The following is a 27605-nucleotide window of genomic DNA, read 5'->3' on the forward strand; positions in this document are numbered from 1 at the left end:
AGACAAGACGGATCCAGGAAAGTTAAAGAATCAAGGAAAAGAAATATTTCAGCTGAGGCCTCAGAGGAGCTAGAGAAGGAAAATTGCAAATTTCAAGTGAGACGTTCTAGAAATGTGCATTTTATTTTTTAGTGTTGTTAATGTGCCTGTATTGCCTCCCACTGGCAGATCTATTTTTAGTCCATCTCCAGAGTTCTGACTGGTTGAACAGAACCCTTACTTATATATTATGGGCCAATTTTCAAGCCCAGCAGAATAAAACTTTATAATGTAATAGTATCCATTATAGAGTATATATTATAAATAAATATACATTTGTTTAGTTCTTCAGAACCCCTGTGAAAACCAACCTACTTCCTACAAATGGCATAGGCACTCCAGCAGCACTAAAAAAAAAAAAAAAAGCTGGAAAGTGCTTTGTGAGGACCTCTTTCCATCATCTTTGTAAGGAGAAATGTGAACCTGACTAGTGAGAAAAATTCATTTTTTTGTTATAAAAATCAAATTATGTAACAAACTGTCTTTATAGCAAACAAATGTATTTGACTCACAGCCTGCTTGTAACAAAGGGATAAATGTACTTCTGCATAAACAGCATGAGGTTATGAATTAAATGTTATGGATAAACTCATGGGAGTTTGAATCACTTGCATAAGATCACTTTCTTATTTACATGAGATCTTGTCTGTCTTAGCACCCTATGCTTTACCGTGGAGAGTGCATCACGCAGTTACTTCCTCAGCCATCAGCAATGCCACGCCTTGGTCAATCGGAAGTGCTTCTGAGGCAGGTAATAGATTCCCTTCCTTTAGAAATGTCATGTCATGCAATGCATCCTGATATCTTACGGCTCATCTTGTGTCTAGAGCCTGTTTTCATATTCTGAGTCACAAAACTAGTGCTTTTGGTTGTGTGGAATTGCCTAGGTACATTGTACAAATGAGGTCAATATTCAGCGCCATTTAGCTGGATAAGTTTCAATATTCAGCAGCATTCAGTGGCTGCCACTTAGCCGGATAAGTGTTTATCCAGCTAAATAGCCAGCTAAGTTGGTGGTGGGATGGGGGCATTCAGGGGCAGAGCTACTTCTCTGGCTAACTGGCTGCCGGCTTTCACACCGAATAAGTACACCATGAAAGGTCTAGTTAATCAGCGCGAAACTGGCCGTCCCAACTCCTCCTCTTCCAGGGCTGTCCCGACTCCTCCTCTTCTGGGGCCGACTCCGCCCCCATTTAGTGATCGCATGCGATCGCTTTGGAAAATGACCCCCTCAGTGGGCTGACAATTTATTTATTTAAGTCATTTATTAATTGCTTAACTGATAAATCTGTCTAACCGATGTATGATATAATTATATAATTTCAAGCCATAATACACTCAATTACAAATTATTTTAATTGATCTTTATCTGGCTAAGTTAGTTGGATAAGTTAAACCTGCTATTGAGCAGGTCTAATGTTTTAGCCAAATAAACATCTGGCTATTAGATAGCCAAATATATTCAGTGGTACGTCCACGCCGCTGAATATCCTGGCCAAGTTAACCAGATATGTTTATAAACTGTCTTTATATGTTTATCTGGCTAACTTGCTCAGCTGAATGAGGCTGAATATGGATCTCATATACGTATATAGACACACATCAACTGAAATTTTTATTTTGGTTTTTTAAAGAGAACACAATGTAACTGTGCTTTCTTTCTGTTTCTCATTTAGATAAATCATATTATCTGTCTGAAATAAACAGGTCAAATCTCTGTTTCATCACATTCATCCAGATTATTTTGTTTCATGAAGTGATCAAGCAACTGTTTCAAAAATCTATTTTGTGTTTCTGTGGACAACACTGTCATATTAACACCTAGTTTTCTAAAACAGAGCTCTCCCCATCCTACTATTTTTCCTCATATGGCCTTTATAAAGTATATTTCCCACCTATGGGAACAGAGTCCTCCTTGTTAGGTCTAAACAAGTGCTCAGCTTGCTCAAACATCATCCACACCCAACAATTTTTGGAGGCAGAGGGCTATAAGATTTTTAAATAAATAAGTAAGCAAATAAATAAAGCTCTAAAACACACTAAAGCATTGCACTGAGCATCTGAAACCCAAGATATTTTAGACAATTAATCAGTCCCCTTTATTAAATGTGCTACGAAATAAGCATATTCCCCTACTTTTTATTCACACTTGGAAGTGCTAGTTAGAAAGTAGTATTCTCCTTTGATATTACCCTGCACGCTACATTTCATCTCATTTTCTTCTTGAAGAATATAATGCTGTAGTAAGATTTGTTTTAACAGAATTGCTGCAAGTTTAGTTACACATTTACTTGTGCTTTTAGTAGGAATTTCATTATATTTTAGCATTGTACCTGGAATTTAAAATACACAATATACTGTTTGAAACAGCTAACAGGCACAAAAGGGGTAACCTGTAACTCCTACATCTGACACTTCCTACCATAGTTCCCTCCAACCTGAGCATGGGAGCGATTGCTCATACATTTCGGAGCATCGCTCACAGGCTTTTCATGGTCACGCACATAAAGTTTTCTTTGTGTTATATATAGAAATGCAATGCTAATACTGGCACTGGCATTGGTTTATTAAAAAAAGTACAATGTATAACATGGGTCTGATTAGGGAACCATTCAGCTCTGAAGTTTTGGGGTGGGATGAGGTGTTCATATTAGTATTTGGTTGTAATTCTGTAGCCTACATTTCTTCTTTTCACTGGCTCCTTTTTATTTTTATATCACTTTCAGGATTTTTTAATTGTTCATGATTATAAATTTGTCTGATGCTTTGTGAACTTTGAAATTGTATTATGCATAGTACTGTGCTTGATGCTTGCTTTGGGTCTTATGCACATTTTTCAGAGTGGCCAAACTGAGTTGTTTTTGTATATGTATAGAAGCGTGCTTAAAATATTAAGACCTGTTTTACACATTAAAAAGTTTTATAAATGTCAATGCTTTAATTTGTTTTTATCTTGGTTCTGCACAGCTGCAGGTATTAGTAAGGCATTTGTGCTTTCTTCTCTATGGTACGGGTGTAGTTATCACATCCTAACTTGATGACAATCATAAGTAAAGAAATGTTTCTTTGGGAGACATATGGGCCAGAGTTCCATAAGGCAAAAAAAAGAGAAAGTACATACTAACAGGACAGTTATGACTGGACGAGGAGAACGGATTGGGGTGGATTTTTAAACTTACACGTGAGCATCCATGTGCGCGTGCTTCCTGGCATGCACACACAGACGTGCCGATTTTATAACATTTATTTATTTCCTTTCCCACCCCCCTCCCCAGTTTATATTATCAGTTTCATTGTAAAGCCCTGTTGGCTACTTATTGTTCGATGGAAACCGATGTGATGTTTTCTTAACGAATGTTGGTATACAAAAGCTTTTAAATAAATAAAAATAAATAAATAAATAAATATGTTATAAAATCCGTGGGCCTTGTGCACATGTGCGCCAGATTTTATAATCTGCGCGCGCATGTATGGGCAGAGTGTGCAAGGGGTGGGACTTATGCAATTTTCGTACGTCGACACATCCCAGCCTTCCCCAGTTCCCTCCCAGTCCACTCCAATTAAGCAGTAAGAAAAAAAATAAAAACAAAAATAGAAGGTAGGTGACAGGATTTAGAGAGTGGGGAGGAGAGTGGAGTGGACTGGGAGGGAACTTCCCTACCCCCCTACTTAACCTCCCTTCCCCTTCTTCTCTCCTCCCCACTCTCTAAATCCTGTCGCCTACCTTCTATTTTTGTTTTTATTTTTTTTCTTACTGCTCCGTTCAAAAAGAAGCAACTTGCGTGCTTCCCCAGCATAGCAGCAAGTGGCCGCTGTACTGGCTGCCTCCAGCCCCACCCCCCGAACAGCCCCCTTTTCAGGCCCCAGCACTTTAATCGTTTACCGGGGTTTACGCGCGTGGCTGGGCCCGGCGCACATAAGGCCCGGCCATGCGCGTAAACCCCGGGATTTATGCGTGCCAGGGGTTTAAAAATGTACCCAGTTATTTGCAGGTACTGAAGCTGCAGAGTTCACTCTGCAACAAACTGGTTTGAGGATCAGATGCAGTACATAATATAGCCAGTATAGTAGCACAAAACAAGCCATTTCAAACACTTTTGGTGAAAACAAACTTGGACTCCTGCATTTTTAGGTTCTTCCCTAATTGGTAGAAAGCTTTGAACCCCTAAATCTGCATCTTTCATATTAATTGTTGTTTGTAATCCACCTTGAACTAAATTTAGGAATGGTGGAATATAAATTGATGTAAATAAATAAATACATAAATAAAATTCTTCAAAAAGAAAAAAATGTCTTGTATTTTCTTGGGCAGGTTTTTCATCGGTGTTATAATTTTCTTGGCTTTTTGTCATTTTGCTAGCTGACTCGAGTTATTTTTTATTTCTTTGTTGAAGGGTCTTAGCAGTTTATTTTCTCTGATGGATTTCAGGTTTCTCTAGTTATCTCATTTCTTGGAGATTTCTCCTTCATTTGGTTTTGCTGCATTTATTTTTCTCATCACGTCAGAGAAGCAGGCCAGAAAAATTTTGACAAAACCTCTACAGTTACGATTGGAGCTGGTAATGCCCACTTTAGTGCAGGAGGATCAGACGGGATTCATTAAACAACGTCTCTCCTCTATGAACAACAGGAGGCTCTTTAACATAATTGCTTTAGCGAAGCAAATGCATATGCCAGGCTTGGTTGTTGCACTTGATGCCGAGAAACCCTTTGACCGCCTTCAATGGGCTTTCCTATTTAAGGTATTAGAGAGGGTGGGGTTCCCAGCAGAATTTTGCGATTTGATACAGATTTTATATGCACATCCTTGCACTAAGATACTTTCGAATGGCAACTGTTCTGAGTTTTTCCCTATTTCACGAGGTATGCGACAGGGATGCTCCCTCTCTCCATTATTGTTTAATCTGGCCATTGAAATTCTAGCCTATAAGGTCAGGGAGAATCCTGGTGTTCATGGCTTTTGGGTAGATGGGGTCAAGCATGTTATTTCCCTTTATGCGGACGATGTCTTTCTTTTCTTAACTGACCCTAAAGTTTCTGACTCTAATTTGTTGGCTATATTGTCGGAGCAAGAAGGGTATCCGGATACAAAATTAATTACACAAAGTTGGAAATTTTCCCTCTAAAGCTTTTTGGGGGTTGGAGGGATTCCGGATTGTTTTTCTGCCTTTAGGAAAGCCCGGGATGACTTTAAATACCTGGGAATCACGGTGCCATATAAGATACGGGACATTTGTAAGACTAATTATGTGTCAGTGCTTACTAAGTTTAAACGAGATCTCCTGGATTGGGATGGCCATTTCCTTTCTTGGGTTGGCTGGATTAATGTGCTAAAAATGAACATTCTGCCGCGATTTATGTATCTTTTTCAACATCTCCCTTGTTATTTGCCTAGGGTTTTTTTTTCTGTTCTCTAGAGCCTTATGCATAAATTCATTTGGCATCAGGGACCTGCCCGTATCAAACTACGAACTCTATGGTGGCCCATGGAAGCTGGAGGAATGGCTCTTCTGGACTTTCAGAGTTATTACTGGGCATGTGGTTTGTCGGAAGCCATGGTATGGCTACATAGAGATAAGTAGGTGCCCTGGTATTTGCTGGAGGCCAAATTGGCGGGTGGGGTGGATCTCCCAATGTTACTATTGCAGCACAATCTACTTGTATATGCCCACAAAGCTTCCGGGGCCAGTCCCCCCATATAGCATACTTTACAAATCTGGAGGGCAATCAGCACAAAACTGTGGTGGTCTGACCAGGGTCTTTCTGCGCCTCACATCCCCTGTGTGGTAATCTTAGATTGGCAACCTCTATGTTATATAGGGATGCTGCTAACTGGAGTAAATTAGGGTTAAAATTTCTTGGTCAGCTATGGGAAGAGGATAGCACTTAGTTTAAATCATTTCAAGACCTCAGGGATGAACTTGAGATGGAGGCAGATTCTGAGGTTTTCTATAATATTCTTGTAGCTGAATTGGGCCACTTAGTGGCTAAGAGCTGGCAACCTCAAGTCCCGGGCCCAGTGGAGAGGATACTTATTCAGGAAGATATTCCTCATAGGGGCAGATCAAATCCAACGGGACCCCCCTCTAGATGACAGGGATCTCCAACTTGAATTAACTTGTCAGCAGTGCGAAGGTATCTGGAAACAAGTGCATAAAATATCTTTGTGCACCCATTGGGTAGCATTGATGGTTAAGCTTCTCCACAGAGTGTATAGATACCCTTTATTCTATAAAATTGTCATCGTCCTCAACTGGATTATGTTGGTGGGGCTCTGGTCAACCCGGCTCATATTTGCATGCCTGGTGGACATGTAAGTATGTTGTACAATTTTGGCAATTAGTTAAGGTGGAATGCCATTTGATATTAGGCCGAGAGGTTGACCTTAAACCTGAATTATGTTTATTGGGAATCTGGGGGACGCACAACCTCACCACATCGCAGAGAAATTTTGTCGATCAATTATTGCTGGCTGGTAGGTTTACAATAGCCTCAGTGTGAAAGTCTGTTCCTACATTGAGTAGATGGCACACGCAGGTGCACGAAACGGCTTTTGTGGAGAAGCTTTCATATGTCCTTAAACAGAAAATAATTCTATATGATAAAATATGGGCTCCTTATTGGAAATATCGGAGAACACATATGGGGTATGTTTGATATGCCCACTAGAATGGGTAGCGTGATGATGTTTATTAATGGTTCATACATCATTGGCATTATATGTTACATGATCTTCTTGCCTGATTGTATAACCCTTCCGGGAGGAGACCTTACAGTTTGGATGGGGGTGGGTTATTTGGGGAGGTGGAGGATTCACCATCTGTATATTGGAAATTGTTTAAATAGTTAAAAAAAGAGAAGCAGGCCAGTAACTTTACGTTTTATATCAAATGCAAACAGAAGATGTCCTTCACTGATTATCAACAGGTTTGCTACAGATATCTGAGGCAAGACCACTATGTCTCATACTGCACTCTTTGTGCAAGGATGTCACCCCAAGTGGTTCAAGCCCAGAAGTTCAACTGCCTTGCTTACTGTACCAAAATGGAAAGTAACTCCACAAATACGATGCCAAAAGCTTGATACATGGCCCAATAAGCTGCACAGAGAGCTGGTGCCAAGACCGTGCCGAAGGAGCCCTCTACTTCTTTGGCACCTCAATCTGAGAATAGGCCCAAGAATTGAGACAAGTCTGGCTCTCCTGGCTCAAACGAAGGTAAGGGCTCTGGCCACTCATACATGGAGCCTGAGAGGGCCAGTACTAAGCACTGAGCAGATATTCTGAAGCATCAGTGCACCTCTTCAGTTCAAAAAGCATGGAGGGTGCCAGAGAATCTGCATTGTCCACAGTGGCCATGCCTGGAGGTGAGCTCAGTCTTTCATGCTGAGAAGTTGTTGCATCAGTTTCCAGAACCAAAAGCCTTTGGCACTGACCTTTAAAGAGCTATGGAGGACATTAGTACTTCCTGTTAGACCGACCCCAGTACTGTTATCCACAATCTTTGAGATGGAATTGAACAGGAGGATTCACTTTTTGTTTCTTTTGACCAAATAAGCATGTGATTGCTGTGAAAAAAATGTGCCATTTCAAATTGGATACCAGATTGCATGTCCTTTTGTTATACAAGGTGGGCCTGATCTTAGAGGGGCATGTCAAGGACCATAATGTTGGGTTTATGGTGACACTGGTTGCTCTATTGAGGAGATTTGCAAAGTTTAGCTGTAAAGTTCAGTCCAGACATTTATGTTCCTTTACTGCTTAAATATGACATGAACTGTCTGTTCTCCACAGCCTTTTTGAATAATAAAACCTAACTCCTTCCTTGCTAAGGCCTATTATGAGAGTAATTTATAACTCTTCAGTTAGAGCTAAAGTGTGCTTGTAACTTGTATGTGCAGACTTTAGCCAACATTTTCAAAGCGTACTTATGTCCAAAATTAACTTTGAAAATGCTTGGGTAATTGGCCGTATGCACACAGATTGATTTGCACAAAATAACATCTCTTCTTCAGAGCATGTAACTTGTGTGGGTTAATTTATGCATATACTTTTTAAATAAAATATGCATGTAAATTCTTACTCCTCCCCCTGAAATGCCTTTCTCCAGTCCACATAAAAGTATGCGTATAACTGGGTTATACGCATACTTTTATACACACTGAGGCCCAGGCAATCTTATCAATTAATCCCTATATTATTACGAGTTGTCTTCCATGTTAATGTAAAAGAAAAGGTTAAAACATAAAAGGGTTTTATCCCAAAAACAACAAAAATTCTCTCCTTCCTGCTTGTTGTCTTGGTGGTGGTGTTAACCCCTTTTTTTGTTAAAGACCTCTTTAACTAGGAAATCCACTTGTGTAACTACTTTGAACTGCTTGTCTTCAGATAAAGCAAAGTTGCTTATCTGCATCAGGTATTCTCTAAAGACAACAGTTCACCAGTCACACAGACTTCCACCTCCACTTTTGTAGTTGTTCTTCCCCAGTCAAAACTCTGTTATCACAATATAGGGGAGTAGCAGAGCACAACAGCATGGGAACTCTTGTGCATGTATGAGAAAGGGTCCAGAGGAAATGCTGACAGCGGAACCTTCATCATCTGATGGTAAGTTTGGATTTGCTGGGAGGAAGTGCTTAAATCTGAAGACAAAATAAAAAAATTAATTATTGATAGGTTAAACTATTATTGGCTGTTTATATTGTCTGCTAATTTTAAGGTTAGCATTTGTTTGCCAGGTTTAGATTTGTTTGCTATTTTTAAGGTTTATATTCATTTCTCAGTGTTAGAATCATTTGTGTAATGGGAAATCAGACTGATTCTCTGAATTAGTAAAAGATAGTATTTGTTTGTCAGTGTTAGAATTGTTTACTAGTTTTAAGGTTAGAATTTGTTTGCCAGTGTTAAAATTGTTTGTGTAGTGGGAAAATAGACTGATTTTCTGAGTTAGTAAAAGATAGTATTTCTTTGCCAGTGTTTAAATTATGATTTTATAAAGCTCACTCATTTGATATGAGAAGTGAGAGTATTGGTTCCTGGGCAACTAGATAATAGTTTGATTCACCCCCTCCCACCTACCTTGTCTCCTTTCTTAATATATAGATTATTACCCCCACTAGGAGGAAAGTTCAGAACAAGTTAGCCATTTAAAATAACATTGTTAACCCTGATTTTTAATAATTGACTAATTTTAGTCCTGTTGCTGGTCTTTCACTAACATTAATCACCCAGTTATCAAATTTTAGAACCATAGATTTGAAAAGACACCTGATAAATAAATTATAAAACCCTAATCACATTTAGCAACCCTTAAATTGAGAGATACCTAGTCCTTTCCAGCTTTTAAGAAATTATCAACTCAACAAATTAAGATGCAGAGGACAAGTCCAATCTCTGGAGGCTAGAGTGGCAGACATGGAGGAGATGGGATAGACAGAAAGCTATGCAGAGTAGACCTTCAAGGACATAATAGAGTGTTCCCAACTCCAGTCAAGCTTTGGAGACCATCACCTGACAGGAGAACTTACTTGGGTGTGGTAGGGAAGTGATCCTGTAGCTAGGACTTGTCTTCCAGTTGATGCTTTATCATCTTGCACCAAGGATGTGTCTCTAGGAAAGATAATTTGCATGCCTGATGCGAAGGTAGCAAACCTCACATAGCATATAGATACGATTTTAGAGAGTGCTGGGGAGGAGACGGCTATCATGGTACATTTTGATACCAATGATATAGGAAGGTGCAGGAGGGAGGTCCTGGAAGCTATGTTTAGGCTCTTAGGTAGGAAATTGAAATCCAAAACCTACAAAATTGTATTTCTAGAAATGTTTCCTATTCCACACGCAAGACCCCAGAGGCAGGCCAAGCTCCAGAGTCTTAGGGGCAGATCTTAAAACCTGCACGCGGGCGTAGATTTGTTTGTGCAACCACACACATGTTATAAAATCCAGGGTCGGCGCACGCAAGGGGGTGCACAATTGTGCAACTTGCGCGCGCCGAGCTGCGCAGCCTTCCTCCGTTCCTTCCGAGGCCGCTCCGAAATCGGAGCGGCCTCGGAGGGAACTTTCCTTCCGCCTCCCCCCACCTTCCCCTCCCTTCCCCTACCTAACCTGCCCCCCAGCCCTACCCTAAATCCCCCCACCTCTGTTCCAAAAGTTTCGCCTGCCCAAGGCAGGCGTAATTTGCGCAAACTGTCCAGCTGCCAGCGTGCCATCCCACGGCACAGGCCGCTGTGCCAGAGGACTCGGCCACGCCCCGGACCACCACCACGCCCCCAGACCCGCCCCTTTTTCGAAGCCCCGGGACATACGCGCATCCTGGAGCTTGCACGTGCCACCAACCCTATGCAAGATAGGCTCGGCGCGCGCAGGGGCAGCTTTTCGGGGGTTACACGCGTATGTTACACGCGTAACCCTTTGAAAATCTACCCTCAATGTGTACATGAGACAAGAGGGATCATTCTGAAGAAGGGGGAGCCTATTCTGACGTGATAGACTTCCCCTTAATCAGAGTGGATTCCACCTTAACCAGAGAGGAACCAGGCTGCTGGCACTAACCTTTAAAAAAGAAATGGCGCAGCCTTTAAAGTAAATGATGGGGGAAAACTGAAAGTTACTTAGAAGAGCATGGTTCGGAATTATGTATCTTTAAAGAATACTAACAAATCGGGGACATTAGGGCATCCCGATAGATTGCAATAAGTGCTAAAGGAGCTCAGATGTCTTTAATTAAAGAGCATACAGAACAGAAAGATTACAAATTGCCCCGTCAACTAATAAGCAGGTTGTTAATACAAACAAAAAAACATTTTTAAATGTCTGAATACAATTGCTAGAAGTCTAAAAAATAAGTTGGAGGAGTTAGAATATATAGCACTGAATGAAGAGGTAGATATAATTGGCATCTCAGAGACCTGATGGATAATCTATGGGTCACTGTGATACTGGGGTATAAATTATTTCACAATGATAGGATGGATCAAATTGGTGAAGGGGTGTTATTATAGATTAAACACAGCATAGAGTCATGGAGGATAAAAGTTCTACAGGAAAAAAAGATTAAATTACCCTAGAATTGGGTAAATATTAATTTAGGACATATTAAAGAAGTAAAGTTTCTAGATAAAATAAATGATAGCTTTATGGAGCAATTGATACAAGAACCAATAAGAAGAGGAGCTATTTTAGACCGAATCCTTAGTGGAACCAGGATTTTCTGTGAGAGGTAACGATATGGGGGCCATATGATCAAATCTGACTTGATAACTGGAGGGAGGACACTAAAGGGCAGATTTTAAAACCTGCGCGCGGGCGCAGATTTGTTCGTGCAACCCGGCGCGAACAAATCTATGCCTGATTTTATAGCATGCATGCGCAGCCGTGCGCATGTTATAAAATCCAGGGTCGGCGCGTGCAAGGGGGTGCACAATTGTGCAACTTGCACGCACCGCACAGCCTGCCTCCGTTCCACCCCCCCCTGCACCTTCCCCTCCCTTCCCCTCCCTAACCCACCCCCCAGCCCTACCTAGAACCCCCTCTTACCTTTGTTGAAGAAGTTACGCCTGCCTCCGGGCAGACGTAACTTACACGCACCGGCCAACGGCCGGCCCGCGATCCCAGGCACAGCGGCAAATGGCCACTGTGCCTGGAGGCTCAGGCCACGCCCCTTCCCTGCCCCTTTTTGCAAGTCCCGGGACATACGTGCGTCCCGGGGCTTGCGCGCGCCGCTGAGCCTATGCAAGATAGGCTCAGCGCACGCAGGGGCAGCATGGGGCAGCTCTTTGGGGGTTACGTGTGTTTCCTATGCGCTTAACCCTTTGAAAATCTGCCCCTAAGTATTTAACTTTTAAAAAGGAGACTATGCTATAATGAAGAAAATGGTTATGAAAAAACTAAAAGCAGCAACTGCAAAGGTTACAAGCTTACATCAGGCCTGGGCATTGTTTAAAAATACCATCTTGGAAGCCCAAACCAGATATACTCTGCACACTAAAGATAGAAGGAAGGCCAAATGACTGCCAGCATTGTTAAAAGGTGAGGTAAGAGAAGCTATTCTAACCAAAAGTACATCTTTCAAAAAATGAAAAAGGGATCTGAATGAAGAAAACAGAATAAGCACTGAGAAAGTTAGATGCAAAGCCAGAATTTGAAAAGAAGCTTGCTGTTGAAGCAAAAACTCAAAATTGTTTTTAGGTACATTTGAAGCAAAAAATCTGTGAGGGAGTCATTTGGACCAATAGATGATTACAGGCATTAAGGGGGGACAAGGCCATAGTAGAGAAATTTAATGGATTCTTTGTTTTGTTCTTTACTGAGGAAGATGTAAGGCAGATACCCATGCCAGAAGTGATATTTAAAGGTGATGACTCAGAGGACCTGAAACAAATCTCAGTGAACGTGTAGGATATAATAGGGCAAATTGACAAACTAAAGAGCAGCAAATCACCTGGACCAGATGGTATACATCCAGAGTGCTGAAAGAACTGAAAAATGAAATTGCAGACCTAGTATTAGTAATTTGTAAACTATTATTAAAATCAGCTACAGTACCTGAAGATTAGAGGGTGACCAACATAACACCAGTTTTTAAAAATGATTTCAGAGGTGGTACAGGAAACTACAGACTGGTGAGCCTTATGTCAGTGCATTAAAAAATGATTGAAACTATTATAAAGAACAAAATTACTGAAAATATAGATAGTCATAGTTTAATGGGACAAAGCCAAAATGGATTTAGCCAGGGGAAGTCTTGCCTTTCCAATTTGGTACATTTTTTTGAAGGCATAAATAAACATATGGATAAACGTGAGAACTGGTTAAAAAACAGATCACAGAGTAGGGCTAAATGGTCAATTTTCTCAAAGGGGAAAGGTAAATAGTGGGACTACTGCTTTTTAATATATTTATAAATGATCTAGAGATGGGAACTACAAGTGAGGTGATCAAATTTACTGATAAACCAAAATTATTCAAAGTGGTTAAATCACAAAAGTGATGTGAGGAATTGCAAGAGGACCTTACAAAACTAGGCATTCAAATGACAGATAACATTTAATGTGGACAAGTGCAAAGTGATGTACATAGGAAAGAGCAATCCAAATTATAGCTACACAATGCAAGGTTCCACATTGGGAGTTACCATCCAGAAAAGGATCTAGGACTCATCATGCTTAATATGTTGAAATCCTCTGCCCAGTGTGCGGCAGTGGCCAAGAAAGCAAACAGAATGCTATAAATCATTAGGAAAGAAAAAGAGAATAAAACAAAGAATATCATGTCATTTCTATCCCTTCAATTTGTGACTACCCCTTGAATATTTTGTGCATTTCTGGTCACTGCATCTAAAAAAAGATATAGCAGAATTAGAAAAGGTACAGAGAAGAGTGACCAAAATGATAAAAGGGATGGAACAATTCTCCTATGAGGAAAGGCTAAAGAGGTTAGTGCTCTTTAACTTGGAGAAGAGATGATTGAGGGGGAGATATGCTAGAAGACAATAAAATAATGAGTGGAATGGATAAACGCAAATGAGTTGTTTATTCTTTCAGAAAGTACAAAGACTAGGGGACAGTCAATGAAGTCATTATTAGATAATACATTTAAAACAAATTGGAGAAAATATTTTTTTACTCAGTGCATTATTAACTATAGAATTTGTTGCTGGAGAATGTGGTAAAAGTTGTTAGTGTAGCTGGGTTTTTAAAAGATTTAGACAGGTTCCTGGAAGAAAGGTCCATAAACCATTAAGGTGGATGTGGGGGAAATCCACTAATTATCCCTGGAATAAGCAGCTGGAATCTATCAATCTTTTGGGATATTTGTGACCTGGATTGGCCACAGTTGGAAACAGGATACTGAGTTTGATGGGCATTTGGTCTGACCCAGTATGGCAAATGTTATATTCTTATGTTCTAAACGCCTTTAGACCTTTCCAGATAGCTCTTGAACAAATATCAATTAGGTGCCCAGCATGTGGGATAAGTAAACTGCTGTCAAGTATAATTTTTACATGTAAGCAACTTTGCTTTCTCATTCTCTGAATAGTGTGTGTATTGCACCTTCGTTTTCAGTTTTTATTTTATTTTTGCCTGGAAATTATCAGTTTATTACAAGAAGAATAAAAGCAAAAGAAATCAGTGGAAAAAAAATGTCACATTTTCAGGTAAATATTTATTTTCTTGTTATGAATATTGTGAATGTGAAATTCCCAGGAAAAATAAAATAAAAACTGAAAATGAAAGACCATATGCATCTATTAGGCAGATGTGCAACATTTCTTCTTACTAAAGAAACTGATGATTATGGAAAGATGGGGACAGCAGAGGGAGCTAGAAGATCCTTAATATTTTCCTATATTTTAAATGAAGGAAGAGTATTTCTGCTTAAAGTATCCTTAAAATTGTAACACATTGAGATTTGCATGGACTTACTATGTTTTAATAGTAGCATGTCCACTTGAAATCCACAGCCATAGATCAATAATACCATTCTGGTGGCAAAATTAAGATTGATTTGGGGTTTTTAAATTTGAGGTTGAGTTCGAGGATGGAGTGGGGACATGGCTTTGTTTGATTCTTGCTGGGCCTAATGAGAAATAAAGTTACAGAGCACAGGCACGTTGGTGCTTTCCAGCAGTGATCATGGATCTCAGTAGTAATTCCATAGTGCCCAAAAAACAAACAAAAAAAAGGAGTTTGTTCTTCTATTTAACATTTTCATTTAAAACAAAACATTCAATGAAATAATATAATATATTATAGAACGAACTATTCAAATACATAGATGCAACAAATGAAGAAAAGAAGAATCTGCAAAGTCAACACTGATAATCTTGCCCTCTTGAAATCATGGAGAGAAGGAACAATATGACAGCTGGGATGTTGAAATGGTGTCATCCCAACAACATATGGGGTCTGTATTGGTTCAGTGAACAGTGAAAAAGGCTCAACTTTCCAATTCTAGATATTCAGTGGGGGATGAGTGGATGTAAAGTGGATGATTGTTGGTTTTATTTTTGGGTATAAAGTTCAGAATATGTTTACTTTTCTTCTTTGAGGATATAGAAATAGACCTGATGCTGTTATATGGACTGTAAGTTTATGTGCATCATTTGTTATGTGTATGGTAGTGGTCTGGAGGTTTTTTGTTTTATGAGTTTTTGTTTGTTGAGCTGTTTTAGGATTTTTTTTTTTATTATTTTCTGTGTGCCCAGAGCATGGGATTGTTAGAAGGGAAATAAATATATAATATATAAATATATAAATTAACTCATGCATGTTACAAAGCTATAAACTTAGGAATATCATATGCCCTTGAAGAATACAGAATGCAATAACATACTGCTGTATATTTGTAACTGTAGTTCAGCAAAACATCTTTTTCTTCTCAGTTATTGTATGTTGAAATACTGTAATCCATAGCCAAAAAATATTTCCTACATAGTACTATACTTCTCTTAGGGATAACAATGTGTTTTGGTGAGACTGTCCTTTAAAAAGGTAATTTTATAACTGTGCAGTTAGGGCTAAAGTGTTATGACTAGCGTCAGTCTCGAGCAAGCACTCAAGGCTTGGCATACCAAGGCTCTCTAGGAAGAGAAGTGAGGTGTGCCCTTGCAGTGGTGAAGACGGTCCAAGTCCCGGCCACTCCGCCGACCTACATGCCCCGGGAGACCACACTATTATGGTGGTCTCTGAACAGTCCTCCGACCGTTCCCAGCCCTTTCGGACCTGCCGCAGGGAGCAGCAGAGGTGGCAGGCCGGACGGAGGTCAGGTTGGCACAGGACTGAAGCAGAGAAAGCAAGGCCTTGGAACAAAGCACAGAGGAGGTCAGGATGAAGAAAGGAACAAGAGGGATGAGCAGGACCCTCAGGTGCCCTACCAATCCATTGCCAATGGGCGGCCCCAATGGACAGTCGAGGACCACACTGTCTCCTTCACGCCCTACACAGCCAAGAAGCTGGTCACGGACCATGAGAAGAGAGGGAGAAGCTCAGGAAGTCACTCAGCACCGGGTAGCGGAAACCCCTCGGGTCCTCCAGAGTTGGAACTAGGAATCAGAAGCAAGAGTCTAAGAACTCGGAACAGAAGCAGGAACTCTCGGAGGCATGGATCCCACATCCTGGAACATCAGGAGCAAGCAGGAACATCAGGACTGGAACATCAGAAGCAAGCAGGAACATCAGGAAGTCCAAGGGAGACACAGCCTAGGTAGACTAGCGCCATTGCCGAAGCAAGGACTGAGTGAAGAGGAAGTCCTTTTATAGGACAGGAACAGGCAACTCCCTGGGAGGAGTTCAGATGGGCCACACCTAGCTGGCCCTATAACTGGAGAGAAGAGCTGCGGGCCGACCCCTAGGGAGAAGGGCATGGCCCAAACCAGGAAGTCCAGGCGAAGACTGAAGCAGGCCTCAGGCAGGCCCCAAGGACATTGAAGGCCTCCCAGGCCATGGTGCAAAACCTGGACAAGAAGATCAGGCGAGGCCCCGGCTTCGGAGCGGCCTCCAGAGAAAGGTGAGAGGCCTCCCTTAGCTCCAACTATGGGAGGAATTGTAACATAAAGTCCACATGCACAAGTTATACACAAAGTAAATTTCTGCGCTTTGCTTGGGTAATTGGCCCGGTATATGAATAAATTAACTCAAGAAATGTGTTACCACCTGTTCAGAGGGAGTAACTTACTTGGGTTAACTTACAAGCACTTTTCAAGATCAATAAGTATAAGCATAAGTTCCATCTCTGTCTCTCCAAATGCCTCTCTGCAGTGTATATAAAAGTACACATCCAGCTGGGTAGCTCCAGTCTGTTTTGTAAGAGCCATTTACATACATAAAACCAGGTTTTACCCATGTAAATAGCTTTGAAAATCAACTTCTAAAAACCAAAACAATTTCATGCCATCTATCTTAATTAGGACTTTTGCTTTTTAGTGGATTTTTATTTTGTAGTTGTTGGAGATCAACAGAGACTCCTGCTGCCAGCAATACTGACTTCCTGTTATTGTCAGTTGCTATGGCAGCACAATAGTTTGGGGGGGCTTTCAGATGAAAACCTAGGTTCAGTGTGTGACTCTCTATAAAGCAATTTGGAAACTGACATCAGTCTCTGAGATCCATTCTGCTACGTTGGAGTGTTCATCCACCATCTGATAATGCTCTTCGGTAAGCTAATTTCATAACATTTTCTGCTTTTAAGAGGAAAAGCTAACCTTTAAAAAGAAAATTTATTACCTTGCAATTTTCTTTCCAAAGTTCTGGTTTTCTTTTATTTGGCTTCTGAATTCTGATGGTTTCTAATAGAAAGCTACTCACAAATCACTAACTCTCTGGTATATACTATTAACAGGGCCCACTTAGCAATAGGTGGGGTGTTCCTCTAAGTATTTTAGGTGCTTCGCCCAGCAGAGCAGAAGCAAAAACTATGGAGTAAAACTGAACAGTTCTCTCTGGTTTGCTACAAGACATATACTTCATCCAGTCAACTAAAGTAAGTGTGTATGTGTGTTTGTATATACAGAAAGAGAAAGGAATTCCGTACATCAAAACTGTTACTTTTATGTGCAAAGAATCCTCCTACACAAAATGGTCATCCCTGGGAACTCTCACTATTTCACCCTAACACTCAGGTAATTTGCGTCAGTTTCAGGGTCTTGGGGAAACTCTAGAAATCTCAGGGCCTCTCTGTATACAGCTCAGCCACTCCCCTTCCTCAGTAAGCCTGCAGAGAACAGAAGTCGGGTGAGTCTGCAGCAGACACTGCAAGTAGCATGTGAGGAGAAACTGGCGAGGGGCTGCAACTACCGCAAAACTCAGTCTGCAGCTGTGATTCCAGGACTTGGGACTCGCTCAGCCAAGGGTAGCGTGAGGATGCATAAGTCATGGAGCTGTGATTTATAGGGGGTGGGAGCAAAGAGAATACTGGGGTCAGGGAGAGAGAAAGGGGAAGTATGTTGGGATCATCTCTGGAGGGGGGACAGGTGATGGTGGGTGGAAAAAAGAGAGAAACTGTGTGTGTGTTGGGGTGGGGGGGAGTGGAAAAGAGAAAGCTGATATATATTATTCTATTCCTTTCCCCCTGTCCCACATCTGCTAATCCACAGCAATCTCAGAGTGACCGTATCTCAAAAGTTCCCAGGTATCAATGTTCAGTTGCTATTTTGTCTTTTTATTCCTCCAGTGCTTCTACTGTCAACTTTTTTTTTTTTAATAACAAATCAGCATAACTGCTTTTTTGTTGCAAAGTAAGGGTACTATAAAATGTTTATAAATTGATCTTTATGGTTAGCTGAGAATTACAGATTTGTTTACAATAAGACCTAGTATATGGTCAGAGAACCACAAGGAAGGGGGACTAGAAATTTTAGCATATCCACTGAAAAAAAGCAGCAGTATTCTTCTTCTGAAAGGTATATAAGATAAGTACATTTTGGAAACCAATAGCATGGAAGCTGGTGAATATCGCTAATGGTATGGGAGCAGAAGAACTTGGGGTCAGGAGATAGAGAGGAAATGCATCTCAAGTTGTGAGAAGATTTGTAGAAAGGGCACAAGCTGTATTGAGCTGGTACACGAAAAAGCCTGAAATTTAGTCTGCACAAGGTAGTCTGGATGTAAGAAAATTTGAATTGTTGAAAGAATGAAACAAGCAATTTGGCATTATTAGTCCTGAGCTTGAATCTAGTCTCTTTTGCCCTGTATGTTTGTCTTGATTAGATTGTAAGCTCTGCTCAAGCAGGAACTCTCTGATATCTTTTTGTATAGTGTTGAGTAAATTGAGAGCATTATATAAGTGATAAGTAGTAGCAGAATTAATTTGGTATATTGAACACCTCATTTTAATCCTTGTTTCAGATTTTGTTTAGAGCCAATGAAGATTTTTCAGCAAAGGAGAAGCATGCTGCTGAATTTTGCATGACTGCAATGATTTATAATAGAACATGTATAAAGCCCTGGCGGTCACAAGTTATATAATCTACCTGAGATAGAGATAGGTTATTTGAAGGCATCAAATTATCTTTAAATTGTCTATAAAAACTGGCAACTGGATGAAAATTGAATCTGGAAGAATGAGATAAAGTAAGAACAATATTGTCCTAATGACAAAGCCTAGAAATTCTGAGTGAGTTTTGATGAATACTTGACCACGTTTTACTTCTTATCCTAGCTGGAATTTATTTTTCCTGTCAAAAACATTCAAATTATAGATTTCAGATTAAACAGCAAGAAAAAGGAGGTGAGGGAAACATTTTCAGAACATGATTATGCTATGCACTTAAGAAAGTTTTAAAACTATTACAATATAACGGTGGCCTAATGTTAATACAGCCATCAGAATAGTAAATCTACAGCTGTAGCAGGATTGTAAATAGTAGAATAAAATGAAATTTACATTATAAGTGCATAAAATGCATTCCTCTTCCCCCTCAACCCACCATCACCAAATTGTATAATATAGGACATTTCTTTCTTCTTTTCCATTTTTTCATCTTAAAAAATGTGAATTCATCATATTCATGTGCTTCCAGGATGTGAAATATCACGGAGACAGTTACCACACATCTGCCAGCAGAGGTTTCTTTTTTGTCCATCTGGTTGATCTAATCTGCAGATGGTCATGTTTGCCTCTTTCTGTATAGTGCTCCACAAGCTCCTGTGTTTGTTCTCCAAATGCTGTTTTGCACTTCTGTTAGAGCATGATCTATTTATCAGACCCAAATAATTGAATTTAGTAAGTCATTCCTGCTTGTAGTAAACCATATTCGCTCCACTCCCACAGTCAATAAAGCCTCTATCTGGCAAACACAAAAAACTCCAAACTGCAATTTATGGCATCTAACTTGTAATATTTAAAAATAGTCTCATAGTACAGAAAATTACTTAGCTGTTATAGTACCTGTTTTATTATAATAATTTGGTGGGACACTGAATGGAATGCATGCAAAAGTAGTAATTTATCTTGTAATTATATGTTGAGTTTTGATGGGTAACTGTCTTTTGTTTACTAGTATTACAATTAATATGCTATAAGAAATGGAAGGCAAATTATACACTTTTTTCTGAAATGTTGCTAATGGGTTACTTTTTTTTTTTTTTACTAAGACAGCAATACAGCTGTGCTCTGTACTTATGAAAAGTTCAGTTATGTTTCCTTGTTACAAATTACACTTATGATTCAGCTGTCCAACTGATTTAAATACATTAATATCTTAAGTGAGTTTTTGTTTGACAGTTCTTGTCACTCAGGCAGTTTAGCTAATCTAAATTCAATCTGTTGATGGATTTATATTTTAAGGGTTTTTTTCCCCCTGTTTTACCTCCTACTAAGTCCATCCAACCAGTGCTATGTCCTATGTGAAGTTAAGCAGCAGTGCTAAATTATTACTTTAGTGGTCTTTATTCCAAGATAAGCAGTACCATTGTCTATGGATGCATCTCATATCTAATCTGTTATATATAAAATAACTCAAAGGCCACTTGCATCCCTCATTTTAATTTTGGTTAGTCTGCCAATTGGCCATCACAGCTGAGAACTGAAGCCCTGTCCATTAGAGGAGAGGAGCAGAGGGATTGCTTTTCAGGAATCAAGCATGCCAACTGGCACTTCAGCCTCTCACTCTTGTATTCCCACATTTGCAGTTGGATGTGAATATCTGAGGGAGCAGTGGTGGTATGGAGAGTTTCCTGTGTGCTGCCGCCACCGAGATAACTGAACTTCCCTGTAGAGAACCTGCATGTAGTTATATTGCACAGCACCACTAGTTTTCAGTTGGTTGAGAGAAGGAATAGAGTACAAGGAGGCATAATAGATGAGGGATGAAAAGGGGAAAACAGCCATGGGATAAGAAGAAACACTAGGTGAGAAGAAGAGTTTCAGAGAGGGGAAACAGGCCCAGTTTGATAACATGTGGGGTAAAACTATGTACTAAAATTGGGCGCACAGTTTTTTAACCTACACAGGAAAAAAATGCAACTTCAATAAGCAGTAAGCAAATGGTATGCTAATCCATTGGGAGTTTTAAAAGCTTGCAAATTTGAGTTAAAATGTGCACTCAGCCTTTTGCATTGCGTGATCACGTATTTTCACTTGGAAGGGGGAGGAAGCAAGATCCCATGCTGCAGCAAAAGAAAGCACCACCTTCCCCTCACTTTAATGCACAGAAAATATTCTTTGTGTGTTTTCTGTGCATAAAATATGATCTATGCAATCAAAACAAATTTCAGTGCTGAAAGCATTTTTTGTGTGCATAAATCATATTTTATGTGTAGAAAACATGCACAAAACATATTTTATGCACATAAATCCTGACTATAGGTCCTGGTACCAGAACACCAGCTTCTGCCCATAGACTAACATTGGTCCTCTAAACATTATTCCAGTTCTGACTAAGGGGTTGATGCAATACAGTGCGCTCAGCCGAGTGCACTGTATAACTCACAGTTGGACACGGGTTGTATAGGTGCAAACTAATCCCCTTATGCAATAAAGGGATTAGCACCTCTACAACACACGTCCAACGTGGAGTGAAACTAATAGCGCTCATCACTTGCAAATGCATGTGAATCAGGCTATTAGCTATTCACTCCTAATGCAAAAAAAAAAATGTGCATCTCAGACGCACATTTTAGCGATCAGAAATGAACGCTTGTCGGGATCAGGCGTTAATTGCTGAGCGCTACCAAAACTAGTACAGAAAAGCAGAACAAACTGCTTTTCTGTACTGCCTCCTACTTAATATCGTTGGGATATTAAGTAGGAGGAACAGCTCTTAAAAAAAATAATTTTAAAAACGTTTAAAAAAAGCACTGGCAGTCTTCATTAGACCTTCATTAGTGGAAGTAGAGCCTTGATTCTTCTGTGCGTGCAGCTGATGAAACGCAGTAGTGAATTTCTCCAATGTGTCTTGTAGTTCAGAAATGCCCAGGGCCAGCCTGGAATGGCCTGCACGGCATTGAGATGAGCCGGATCCGTGGAGTTAGCAATCTGTTATGGTTATTGATGTTTGCGTGGATCCTTGGACACTGTGTCAGCTGACCACACCTACGGGGGGGCAGTTCCGTGAGGTTCCACGGTGTCAGGCTAGACACTGGACACACAAACACAGATTTGAATCTTTATTTAAACAATTTTGGAAACCACCAGAAGAGGCAGTAGTGAGTAGTATATGTTGAGCCCGGCTGGGCAAGTAACCCACAAGACGCTGGAACAGCGAATCCTCTGCTTGGCTGTGCTGTAGTGGAAAGAGACTGAGAGTTATGAGTACACAGTGAGAAACATATAGAGTACCAGGTAGAATAGGAGAAGTTCTGAGACAGGGAGAGCAGGCCCTAGAGGAGTGAGTACCTGATCCCTTAGTGTAGAGAGACTCAGTGGTATTGTACTCTCACAGCGATTCCACTAGACGAGAGGTCTGGCACTGGAACAGAGGACAGGCCCTCGAGGAGGGAGTACCTGGTTCCAGGGAAGCAGTACTGTGGAATAGATGGTAGTTGTACTCACAGATGGAAACTGTTAGTGAAGTCTTCCAAGTAGAAAGGGTTGTAGATGCAGGCAGCGACTCAGGGAACATGGGCCTCAAGGAGCGAGTACCAGTTTCCTGATAGCACCTGAAAGAAGCAGAAGAGGCCCCCAAGGAACGGGTACCCCGTTAGCAATAAGAGTTCCAGATAACGCTGGAGTGGCAGTGTAGCTTCAGTATGGAGAGCGAATGTCATCCGTAGAATTCCGGTTGCTAACTCGATTAGCTAGCAAAAGTAGTAGGCTTAAATATCCGGGCAGCGTGACGTCATCTCAGGGGGACGCCCCTGAGGTTCGCGCCAACGATGTTTTACCCACGAATGTTGATATATAAAAGCTAATAATAAATAAAATAAATAAATAGGAAATAAATATGAGGGCGGCGTGCACGCACGCGCCCTGTGGTACCTTGGAGGAGCATGGCGGGAAGAGGCACCAAAGCCCGTCAGGGAACGCCAGAGAAGTCAGCAGACAGATGCCGCGGCAGCCAGTACTCCGAGGTGAGCGGGAGGAGCCGCAAGAAGAGTGAGGTAGGCGGGGCGAAGCTGTCGCAGACCGACAGTCACAACAACTACCTGGCGCGCACAAATGTACACCCGATTTTATAACATGCGCACACTCCCGCACGCATGTTATAAAAACCAGGGTCGGCGCGCGCAAGGGGGTGCACACTTGTACACCTTGGGGTAGATTTTCAAAGGGCTGCACACGTAAGATACGCAAAATACGCATGCAACCCCCGAAAACCTACCCCTGCCTCCCCCTGCACATGCCGAGCCTATCTTGCATAGGCTCGGCGGCGCGCGCAAGCCCCGGGACACGCGTATGTCCAGGGGCTTGCAAAAAGGAGCGGGGCGGGGGCGGTCCGGGGGTGGGGCGGGGAGTGGCCTGAGCCTCCAGGCACAGCGGCAAATAGCCGCTGTGCCCGGGATCGCGGGCGGGCCATCAGCCGGCGTGCGAAGGTTACCCTGCCAGGAGGCAGGCGTAACTTCTTCAATGAAGGTAAGGGGGGGGGGGTCTAGGTAGGGGTAGGGGAAGGTGCGGGGGGGGGGGGGCGGAAGGAAAGTTCCCTCCGAGGCCGCTCCAATCCTCAAGCCTTGGGAAGATGGCTGCTGCCTCGTCTTCATGCTGCTCTCTCCGGTGTCCCCGGATTGGCAACGGCGACGGTGTTCGCCATGATTTTCCTGAGGGCCTCCTAGGGTACACACGCGCACTCCACCCACGTCTTTATCCATGTCATGGCGGGAACCACGGGGGCGTCCCCTCCGAGAGACCTCATCACAGCCTGGTATTTAACCTGTCCTTCATTTGCTAACAAACTGAGTTAGCAAGGATTGGATTGTCTCCGGTCTAAGATGCTCTGCCACTTCCCAGCTGCTGCAGGAAGCTCTCTCTGCCCTTCGGGGTATTTCTTCAATAACCTGGGTACCCGCTCCTTGGGGGCCCTTCTGCTCTATTTCAGGTACCTATCTTGGGATACTGGGTACTCGCTCCTCGAGGGCCTGCTCTCCCTAATCTGGTGCCTGCCTCTGAATAACTTCTGCCTGCCAGGACCTTCAACAATACAGCTTTCTGCTTCAGTGAGTACTAACCCTTTCAGTCTGTCTCAGCTTCAGCGCTCTGTGTCTTCATCCGGGACCTGTCCCTGCTACGCCGTGCTGCCTATCATCTACTCAAGTGTGAGACTGGTCTCCTCTGCTGAGGACCCCTGGACTACTTCACTGGGTTACCTTCACTGCTGCCCACTCCAAGGGCAGTACCATCGAGCTGCACAATAAATACAAATTCTCTGTGTCTGCGTGTATAGAGTCTAGCCTAGTACTGAGGTTCCTCATGGGGCTCCTCCCCGTGTGAGTGGCCTTCACCACAGTACCCAAGAATCCACTCCAACACCTCATAACCATAACAATGCTGGAATGATCCCTTGATATACAGAATAATATCAGGGGTATGTTAGTTGTTAGACCCTCACTTGTGATCTGGGCACAGAGTTAGACTCAGTGTCAGGGTTGAAAGTGTGATATGCGTAGCATGGCATCTAGGGCTATAAGGCAGCATGTAGAAAAGAGGCCATATACTATCACTGGAAAAACATGAAGGAGTGGGTACGAAGACCCCCAAAGGGTTTACAGCTAGGCCTGAAGATGCCTTTCAAGTTATGCTGCATGGCAGTGCTGCCCAGGACCCAGATTATTGACAAGGTGTAAGTATATTTGCATGAGGGTTTAATTTAGTTCAAATCAGGGAAAGGTTGTGCTGAGTGTGACTGCTGATAGAAATAACACATAGACAGACGTTTTGAAAATCTCCTTGATTTTGGGGGGGCAGGAGAATATGATAGTGGTTCATAAAATCATGAGTGAATAAAATGAGTTGTATATCAGTTATTTATTCTTTCCAAAAATTGAAAGACTCTGGGACACTCCATATAGTTAGTACCACATTCAAAATAAATTGGAGAAAATTATTTTTATTCAACACACAATTAAAGTAGCATTGTATGGTGCTTTGCTGAAGCTTGCTGCCAGTCCATGAGGTCCGCCTGGCTTCTGTAGGGTAACTTGGGGAATCCTTGAGTAGATCTAGAACATCTATTGGGATACCATATGGTAGAGCCAGATTATGGAAAATACTGCAGAACAGCACTTTCTCGGCAACTCTGGATGGGGCATAAATTAAAGCTCCCCCCCCCCCCCCCCCCCCCCCCCATTTTGTACAAACAGCAAAATCTACTTTTGAAAACTCCAAAGGTGTGTTCTGTAACACAGTAGGTAGAACATAAGGCCTCCTTGCACCTAGTCTCCGCTGGTATGTTGGGAACAGCGACAGGTGTGAGAAGCCAGGTCCTAAAACCAAATTCTGAATCTCCTGCAGCAAAGAGAGAATGGCTGCATCACTCTTACAACCGCAACTTTGTGATATCACTGCCAACCCACAGCATGCTATTACACACTAGAAGCTAAGCTATAGTTTGACATGAGCCTTAAAAGGCTATTTCCAAACCCTAAGTTCATGCTGCCTTTAATTGTGACACTAGATGTACAATATGCCATTTGTTTATTCTATGCCAGATCTTCCTAAATGAAAAACTAGATCTGGGGTTCCTATACAATGTGTCCATGTCTCTCACGACAAAACTATTGCTACCCAATTGTAGCACTCTTCTAACAATGAAGCTGTACATCATAGCTGCCATACATATCACTGTAGAAAGACATCAGCCTGGTGTATGATTGTACATATCCCTGGCTGTTCTGCAGAATATCCTCCAGAGATACACATTTGTCTGACATGACACAGTAACTAGGATTGGCCCAAAATGCACAGCCCTCAGCTTCAGTTGAACCCGTATACCCCTGTGATGGTCAAGACAAACTGTGGCTGACATCCTAGCTGACAGAGCTGACAGAGCTAGGATGTCAGCCACAGTCCCTACACTGTGGACACAAAAAGGTTTTGGTTGACAAGTGATATTTCACCAGCTCCATGAGGGAGGATTTGAACAGCCACTTGCTTAAAGTTAACAAGTTGAAAGTCTGTAGTGCTCGGTCACACACAGAGATTTGTGGCAAGTGCATTATTTGGGCACACAACATTAGTAGGCCTCTACAGCATGGAGAGAGAAACTTGGGCCCTGGCACTATGGCTTCTAGATCTAACTGTGCAAGCCACTTGTCATGTAACAGATGCAGTCACATCTACAACAGCCCCCTGTGTCAGTGCCATTTGCTGTAAACACCTAGCCAGAGAAGAACTATAGAAAGAAGCAGCACTCTTACCTAAACCAACCGTCACCAAAGAGGCTGTCTTCAAAAATTTCAAACAGTCCAGATCGCCTAAGTTTAAAGGAATCATGTGCAGCTCTTGGGTACCTGGCGACCACATCGAGGATGCACAATTGAGCGTCTCTTGTGTTTGTGGCATTGTGTGGACCCTTAGTCGCAGTGGAGATGACTCCTCCCACGGGGAGGGGCCCCATGGGGAACCACAGTGATAGGCTAAATGCAGAGAGTGGACACTTGTAGGTGGAAAGCTTTATTGTACTGCTGTAGATAGATGATATGAGGCAGGAGGCAGTAGAGGAGGACCGGAAGCGTGCGCGCCTTATGGCGCACGAATCTCAAACCCTTCCATTAACTGAGTGAAGATTAACGGTGGTTAAAGAGGATTGGTAAGTATAGCTTTCAGAAATTTTTGGGCTTATAAAAGTTTGGTGAAAGGTGAAATTAAGGGAAATATTCTTTAGAGTTTGTGTGTGTCTGAGGTAATAAAGCAAGCCAGAGATAGTTAATTCCAGTATCTGTCTTTCCCACCCACTCAACCCTTGATTTTTAGGCACGAGACAGTTTCTCATCAAAAATCAATCCGGGTCTTATCTAAATCATACTATTGTACCAGCCCTTACTGAAAGTTTAATCATCCCCTTGTAGGACACCAGCTGATTAATTAGTAAATTCACCTGTAAATTTAAACTACTCTCATTCCAACTCCCTTAGTATCTTAAACTTAACTAGGAACTCAATAAAGCTAAGATGAAGGCAGCAGTCCAGCAACAAGAGGGAGGCTTTCCAGTCTTTTGCATTGAGTGTCACGTGTATGATTTTTTACCCGCCGGTGAGAGATTGTATGTGTGCACTCGGTGCAAAGAGCTCCTGGCTCTCAGGGAACGAGTCCGATCTCTGGAGGCTAGAGTAGCAGACTTGGAGGAGCTGAGGGAGACAGAGAGGTACATTGATGAGACCTTCAAGGACATAGTAGCCAAGTCCCAAATCCAGTCTGGCAGCCCTAGTGCTGCCTTGGATCAGAAAGGTCTCCCAGTAGGAGAACATCACCCTGGTGTAGCAGGAAGTGAATCTGTAGCAAGGACCTGCTCTCCAGGTGATGTATTGTCCTCTCACACTGAGGACAAGTCTCCCAGGGCTACTGCCCAGGAGGGAAGGGTTAGGCCTGCCATCATAGTTGGCGATTCAATTATTAGAAATATAGATAGCAGGGTGGCTGGTGGACGTGAGGACCGCCTGGTAACTTGCCTGCCTGGTGCGAAGGTGGCAGACCTCAC

The 27605-nt window shown here is 42.0% G+C and overlaps 1 protein-coding gene across 2 annotated transcripts in view; it reads left to right on the forward strand.

The window, feature by feature from the left end:
- CTBP1 (C-terminal binding protein 1) overlaps positions 1-27605 on the forward strand; it is a 943073-nt gene that overhangs the window by 235608 nt on the left and 679860 nt on the right. For both annotated transcript variants that reach the window (XM_029592698.1, XM_029592702.1), the window contains one exon: positions 695-790. In XM_029592698.1, coding sequence (XP_029448558.1) covers positions 695-790 — 96 coding nt within the window. The remainder of the gene's footprint in view (positions 1-694; positions 791-27605) is intronic.

Source organism: Rhinatrema bivittatum, chromosome 1, assembly GCF_901001135.1.
Source record: "Rhinatrema bivittatum chromosome 1, aRhiBiv1.1, whole genome shotgun sequence".
In the NCBI taxonomy this organism is placed as follows: domain Eukaryota; kingdom Metazoa; phylum Chordata; class Amphibia; order Gymnophiona; family Rhinatrematidae; genus Rhinatrema; species Rhinatrema bivittatum.